At 33.7% G+C, this 8,375-nt stretch overlaps 1 protein-coding gene across 1 annotated transcript; it reads right to left on the minus strand.

Moving 5' to 3' along the window:
- Positions 1 to 200: 200 nt before the first annotated feature.
- On the minus strand, positions 201 to 6,285 carry LOC125065675 (nucleolin). The gene is made up of 8 exons (XM_047673439.1): positions 6,166 to 6,285; positions 5,798 to 6,015; positions 4,610 to 4,720; positions 4,124 to 4,525; positions 1,523 to 1,730; positions 899 to 1,379; positions 683 to 817; positions 201 to 582 (listed from the first exon to the last, which is right to left on the minus strand). The coding sequence occupies exons 2-8, from the start codon at positions 6,006 to 6,008 to the stop codon at positions 445 to 447; spliced, it is 1,686 nt and encodes a 561-aa protein (XP_047529395.1). The 5' UTR covers positions 6,009 to 6,015; positions 6,166 to 6,285; the 3' UTR covers positions 201 to 444.
- Between the last annotated feature and the right edge of the window lie 2,090 nt (positions 6,286 to 8,375).

Below are 8,375 nucleotides of genomic sequence, written 5' to 3' on the forward strand. Positions count from 1 at the left end.
TTATACCTACTATTTATTTTAGGTAGCGATGATAATACGTAATTTTTGATGAATCAAGTTGTAAGGTAAAGGAAACACATATTTTAATATAAATAATATAAATATATTCGATGATACATTAATTATACATCTTAGCACCATTAAGTTACAATAATAAATGCATGTTCTGACTATTCAGTTATGAGGATCATAATATCTCATTCTGTCGCACTTTGCGCAAGCCATCGTAAACATAACTTACAACACTAAATATCCTAGTCCAGTCGTTTTATATCCTATCCTTAGCGTTTTTTCATCCTGAAAACTACTTCCTTAAAACTAATAAAAGTGAAAATACTTTTTAATAACCCATAAATTTTAGTAAGGGGCTCGATGTGTTTTCTTTTTTTCTTCGTATATTTTTATATATCTGTGTATGTTAAAGTTTTGTTCTTTGCTTGTTATCTACTGTCTTACAACACTCTGGTGAACAAACATCGGTTTCGATGCTGATCTTAGTTTCTCGGAAACAACATGAGCAATTCTTGCACTGCGTTGCCATGCTAACTCACGTGTTCTTTCGTGGTTGCTGTCCACACGAACCTAAAAAAAAAAATTATGTAAATTGTTACAATAAACGTTATTTTTCTTTTTTTTTCAAGCCTTTTAAATAAAATATTTTTACCACAATACTCTAGTTTACCTGTTTGGGTTGCAAGACTTTGATCGAATGTAAAGATGCAACTCCCTGGTTGTTAACTCGTAATGTAAGTTTTCCCATCATTTCTGCAGTCGTTGCTGTAGCTGATTTAAGTTCCTTTTTAGCACCACGTCCAACCTGATAATAAAAAAAAATATATTGTTTTACCTTTTTACCGTTTTTCATTCAGAAATATTTTTTCATATTAATCTCTTATACCTCTTTTTCCACACGTAATATTAGAGGGCCAACGGCGAAATTTCCCTTAACAGTTGTTAAATTAGACATTATGCTAACTGAAACATCACCGCTCCTCCTCAGGGATGAAAGTCCATACAACGTGCCTTTAGCTCTTGGTTTACTCTTTTCACTAGTCTTAGTTTTATTTTTGTTTGTTGTTGGTTTTTTAGTAGTAGTCTTTGTAGGTGGTTTCGGTTTCGGTTTAGTTGCCTTAGTGGGTTTTGGTTTTGCGGTGGTGGTTTTAGCTTTGGTACTTGCTTTCTCTTTGACTGCTCTCGATTCGCTTTTAAAATGTTTTCCACCAAAATCATTAACGATCTCATCTTTTGCCATAATGTCTTGATCGATTTTATTTTTTTCCTCCAATCTATCATTTACATAGACTTTTAAGGTATTATTTCCGTTTTTCGTTTCAGTTAATCCTCCACGGGCAGAAGTTTTCTTCTTATTAGAAGTTTTCCTAAAAGAAAAACGTAAAACTCATTATAATTTCCAAAATTATATGAATCTAAATTTTGTGCGTTTTAGTATAGAATTTTGCTACTAATAAAAAGTTCAAGGAACAGTGTCGGAAATATGTCTTCTTAATAACTTATTTCTTACTTTTTATTCGTCTTGGGTTTATTTTTCTGCGGCTTCGAGGTCTTCTTGTTTGCGTCGATCGGTTGCAGCTTGACATTGACAGGATCATAAGAGCGTCGCAATATTTCGTTCATTTTTTCGAGAATATTGTCCACAAATTTATTATATTTAACTATGTAAATTGCAGGAACAGTTGCTTGTTTCTTTGCTGGCTCCTCGTTTAACGCACCTGTTTTGAATATCTTATTAGGTAACTCACTTTGATATAATACAGTCACATTTAATAGAAGTACTAAAAATTAACGGACTGAGCTACATCTTTGGTTACAATGATTTTTCATATAATTACGTTCATATTATATTTTCTACATCGCTTCATTATTCTATCTAAAACTTACATCTCATAGAGATTTTACTCATAGCGACTTTTATCAACGAAAAAATTCAATTCCAAGCCTTTTTTTATTTTAAGTGCTTAGTATATATGAAAAACTTTTTTTTTCATTAAAAATCAACACAATCTTTGCTGTTCAAATAATACTACACTTTCTATTGTTTCATTCAATGATAAAAATACTCAGAAATAAAGTCGCCTCTAGTACTAAACTGATTCACTAAATTTACTCAATGGTTTAATTTCTAATATTTGAAACCAAAATAAAAAAAGTTAATTAATTAATATTGTAATGCCAATTTCATTTTCAATTTAATTGTTTCCTTTGAAAAGAACACCTATTTTTAGAACGAGATAACGCTAATTAATTACTGACAGTCACGAAAAGACTAACTAGCAAAACTAAATAGTACTTTTTTAAATCCACTGCATCTTTACAAATATTTACTCGTCCGTTCATGTTATCACGCACCTCAATTAGTGTCTATAATCACGTATGCATTGGACTAATAATTCATACGGCAACATGTTTAATGTTATTCACATCGATGGGCACGCCAACAACTAACTGTTTCTCTATCTGCGAGCCCGGTTGAATTCTAATCGCCAATAACAATTAATAGGACCAGTCAACAGTGGATTTTCTATTTTCCACACGTAAAAGAAACTGCGTGCCGAGTCTCGGACATTCAAAGAAATCTAATTATGGAATACATATTAAAGTTACTGAAACTCATGACTCGTACAAACTTTTTAGAATGTTTTTTTTTTTTCAAACGTATAACTAACAAGTACGCTTTACATGGCTATTTTAAAAATGTCTTTCCCATGAAAGGGGACTTATATTGAACGCGCTATCAAGCTGCTTTAGGTATTGCTGGCAATAAACGAGTTTCATTTAGGTCGAATATGGCTCCTCACGACTCTCCCAGAATTTCTCGTCGGTAAACATTTGAGAATTTCTCTTTTACCATCTCATTATTTTGTTTTCACTCGACACGCAAAATTTTACGGCTATTTCGTCATTTAGTGAGAGTAAATATTCGGTTCAATTTACTTTCTACAGATAGCTTAACTGATTGTTAAGTTAGTCAAGGTCATTCCCTGAGAACTATCCGAGCAAGGTCAAAGAAAGTGTCAAGGTTGTAGAAGAAATCGGGTGAGTTCAACGAACTAGCTCCGGATGGGAAAGTACGCAGGCAGCAAACGCGCTCCTCATAGCCGACCCCTTAACATACATCGGGCTACAAGAAACTAGTTCCTCCTTGACAGTCTCGATGGCATACTACTCGTCCTTAAAATTTATGCGCAAGATTTCTAGATTGATATCGGGTGACACTCGCCACTATCTTTGAAGGAACTTTTAACATTCATTTGGATATATAATTTGAAGATATTACTTAGACATTACAGGTGTGGGAAATAGGAGCAGGGATTTCTTTGTGCGTTATACTACATAAATAAATCGGTCAAAAAGCTAGTTACTTATGTGTTACATTGAAGTCCTCTATGCGATATTAATATATAGCCAATATAGAAGAATTATAAAATAATATATAGTGATAAAAGTTAAGCAGTATACAAATAACGAGGATATATTTTTTGTTATTCTTGAGGAGGGAAATTTTACATAAATACATATAGGATTTTGACTAGTATACGTTTATTTTTTTTTACAAATAAAATTAAATTAATACAACTAGATAATGTCACTGTTATCTGACAATAAGAACTAGAGTTCTGACCGATAAATTTCTCTCCTAATCGTTTACATTATATATTTTCTAGACGCACAATTCGCAACAAAGGTTATTTTGTATATGAAAGTATAATAAAATTTACACAGAAATTAGAACAAACAGATTTATTTCAAAAAACTGCCACGGAACTGTTGTGACATGATCTAGACATTAATTTAATTTTTAACTTTTGCCCCATACTTACACTTTCACACATCAAGCACGCACACTTAATAAATAAAATAAATAGAGTAAATAAATAGTCAATAAATAGTTAAGCTAAGGAGGGAACCGCGGGGGTCTCTCAGGTGGATGTTAGGGCGAGTCTCGCCCGGTCTCCGGCGCCTTCTAACTATCTGAACTTTTTATGCTCGACGGCTGCAGCCGCGGCGGATGTCGCTTTGGTTTTCTTTACTTTGATGTGACTGGTTTTTTTTCCGCTCTTTTTCGCATACGCCGCGACGTTTGCCTTCAGTTTTTTTGACTCACGTGCTTGCTTTTTTCTGCCAAGGGCATCAGAAATGTCATCGTCGTCGTCATCATCATCGTCCTCCTCTTCATCTTCGTCATCATCATCATCTTCAGGGTCAAGTGCGTCAGTGATGTCGTCGTCTTCTTCTTCGTCATCATCACTATCAGCAGCGGCGGCAGCTTCAGAACTTGCGGCAACAGGAGACTCTACTTCAGCGCTTGCTGGCTCTTTTTGTCCGGCTTCAGGTTCGTCACCATCGACGGCACCTTCAGCAGCTTCGGATGCTTCTACTTCCTCAGACGCTGCAGCAACTTCCTCGACAGGGGTTGCAGGCGCAGGTACAGCAGCAACAGTGTCAGCTGATGCTACAACAGATTGTACTCCAGTAGATTCATCGTCGTCGTCATCATCGTCTCCGCCTGGACAAAAAATAATAATTTAATAAATAAAGTTGACAAAACTTGTGAATGTAATATCTCTTTTTACTTAAATATTGTATTTACCTCCTAAGATATCATCGAAGAATCTTTCCAAATAATCATCATCTTCATCATCATCAGCTTCATCCTCTTCTTCATCATCATCATCGTCATCATCGTCGTCATCGTCGTCTTCTATAAAGGGAAAAATTAAAACATGAGTATAATTACCTGGATTTCTAACTCAATCTTACCATACTAGAGGTTTTTACAAAATTCATGACGAATATGTACATAATATTTATCACTCGATTCCAAACAGATTTGAACATAGATGTCACACTTTTAGGTAACGGAACTATTAGCCTTTACTTTGAAGATATTTACTTGAAACTGTTGATACGATTTGCTTATTCATTAGTACTATTACTATTTACTGCAATACATCTTTGTACAAATGAACTATTCAAACAGTTAATCAGATTCCGCGCTGGGGATTGGTGCGTGACGTCCTGAGCAAGGCTTTCGACTGTGGAAAGCAGAGTAGCTTCAATTTCTCTGATTGAGTTTTTATGTTTAAATTAATTAGCAAATGAGAGCACCTGTCACGCTGTTCGATTCACATTCCGTTGGTCTGCGTCCTGATTCATTGGAATTTTTATCGACTGCACGTAACACTTAGTACTTGTAGCAGTAGGTAATAGTTATAATAGTAGCAATAATAAACCGTTAAACTATCAGATATAAAATAGATAACTTTATTCTTTTTTTAAATTAATGAATATTTTAAAAAAGGCAAAAATTGTTGAGAACTCTTTTTATAAAATAGTGTAATCACGTCAGTTTACCGTAAATGTCTATAACTACGACATGAATTCATTTATTACGGATTAGATTCTCAGGTGTTCATAGAATGTTAATATGATTTATAATTGATATTATATCGGTACAATAATTGCCATCTCGTTTAAGAAAAAATGATTGATGTTTTTTTTTATAAATTAATTCTTCCGTTATTATTTTACTTCAATAAACGGGCTATATTTTATATTTACTACAGTTAGGTTTTATTATTATGAATTGGAATAAAACATGTCTTATTTATTGCACATATCAAAACGGACGCGATAATTAATTTATAAAATAATTATGTTCGCCTAAATAGCGTGTAATTTATAATACAATTTCTTTAAATATATTTATTCGACACGGTTATTTCATAAATATTTTTTTTTGTTAAATTCTTAGAGAATTTGTAGATGCTTGACATACCTGATAATGGATCGAGGTCAACATCGTCATCATCATCATCATCGTCGTCATCGTCGTCGTCGTCAGAGGAAGCCGCTGGAGCGGGAGCAGCTGCAGCTGCAGACTGCCTACCTACTTCTTTCTCTTGGACTTCATCAGGCCGTGAGATGGGACTTCCATAAGTCGACAACACTAAGCAGCACAACGCCGCCAAAAACAACAACGACCTCATCTCGTATCTGAAACAAACAGAGGCCTTTAATCATCACCGCCAACATGACCGCGATTGCGACAGTGCCGATAAGTCCCGCCACTATCACGGTCACTGCTATCACGATAACACAGCACTAACACAAACACAAGATCACTAAGTCCTATGGGCACTTCACCTTTGACTTTCACTGTTGAGTCCTTTGGGGCTCTAGCGGAAGAGGTTCCGCTCGCGTCCTTCTATGTCGGTGAACGGGACGCTATGACCGAGGTTGGCGATCGGAAACGATATAGCGGCGGCGTCTTCACGGCACTCTCTTTTATAGCGTTACGTCACTCGCGGGGAAGGAAAGTGGTGATGGTATTCACGCTGGACATAGATCAGCGACCGCGAAGACTTTCACCGCTCATTGGCTTTACTTGCTTATCTAGCAATATGTTTACCTTTGAAACGTAACGAAAAAATGCTTACACAATTCCTGATAATTTGTATATTGCTTGTACGTAAGATTTCAAAACTCGTGCTATGAATATATTACATTATATTTCTAAATTAGCTAATTAATTAAATCATAAGTTTAATATAAAATGCCACCTCTGTTTTCAAACTCTTCTATTCTTTAGAAACGAAGAGGGGTTGGTAAGTTCGATTGACTAATTTATTCAATTTATTTGCCGACTCGGTATGTCTGGTTAGAGAAAAGTGCGGTGGCGTGTGGTTTCGGAATCTTAAAACAGTTTTAAGACATTAGTATGTGGGGACCAGCCCCATACTTTCACTCGAGGTTATGTATATAAACGCGTCCAAAGTGTAATTGATAACGTGACGTAAAATTGGAGGCAATCGATTGGGAAATATTGCCACTTTTACTCAGCCATTATGATAATTTATTGCTCGAATGATCTTAATAGGATATCATCAACTTAATTTGGCAAGATTTTTAAAATGATACTCAAAATATGGTAATCAGCTTCATTTATCTAACATGGAAAGTTCAGATGTAAATATTTGAGTTTTATTCATATTTTTTGGCGCTTTCTTTTCGTATATCTTTGAAATAAATTACATTAACACGTAGAAAAGCGCATCAGTCTTGCCAACATTTAAAATTTTAAAGTTGTGTTAAGTGTCGAAATTGTACATTTGAAATTTGTAACTTCCTGAACTTTATAATCCCAATAAACACTAACCAGACCGACACATACATCCGTATCGATGGAATAATAATAATCGTTGTAGTTTTTAATTGTATATTCTTTACATTATTTACATATCAACAAATGAACAAAACTAGTGAATGCATGTACGAATTAAAATTAAATTTCTATAAACTATCATTTACTGAAATATCTGTTGATATAAGTGGTAGAATTACACAATTCTAACTATAAAGAATACATTTAAATATTGCTGGAACCACTTCAATATATTCAATATATTTATGTAAATAAATAAGGTGAGAGTTAATAATCGTTAATTTCCTTGTAAATTAATTTAATTTCATATAATTCATGACGTAATTTCAAAAGACAATAAAATTATAATCACTGAGTTTATTTTCTATTTTAGTTAATCTTAACAAATGACAGATTTACATTATTTCTTTTTTGTTAAACGATTGAATAGTCGCAACAACCAAAATAATGACATCTACATGAGTAATTCTAATGTATTTTTTTTTTTTCGTTTTAATTCGTTAGCATACATGCAATATAGCATCATATAGCTTTATAATTATTGATCTGATAAAATATTATTGAAATAATCATATATATATATCCCTAAAACAGTGTATTTCAGTTTCTGTAACAAGACAGATGTCTAACGTTGGACAAATAAATAATTTCGTATATCACAAACGATAAACAGTATAAAAAAAAATATACTTATAATAATACAATTCCGTAAATTAACGAATCAAAAGTGCTTGTTACCGCTTACTCGAATTAAGTATATTGGGATTTATTTTGATTTTGGTCTAGGTACGGAACACGGGCCGGTAGTCTACCCACATAATACCAAATTTTATTAAACCTGATTATTTAACTAAACTTTGGTTTACTAAACCATCATATATTATCGATGTTAAACATAAAATACCTATACATTAAGCATTGGATCAATTCAACAGGTTGATATCGCGATAGCTTCTAAACCGAGAAAGGTCTAAACCCGTTTTCGGTATTGTAGGCGGCTACAAATATTTGTATGCGGCTTGTGAATGGACCTCGAAGACTTTCTCTCGGACCGACTGAGTCTCTAACACTCACACATGCAAACGTTCCTGTAAACATTGTTAGTTGGTTGGTAAATAAAAAATAAAGGTTTTGTTTAAAATTTCCATATTATAATAATATATTATAGGACATAATTCGTATTAAAAGTGGG

Source organism: Vanessa atalanta, chromosome 8, assembly GCF_905147765.1.
Source record: "Vanessa atalanta chromosome 8, ilVanAtal1.2, whole genome shotgun sequence".
In the NCBI taxonomy this organism is placed as follows: Eukaryota; Metazoa; Arthropoda; class Insecta; order Lepidoptera; family Nymphalidae; genus Vanessa; species Vanessa atalanta.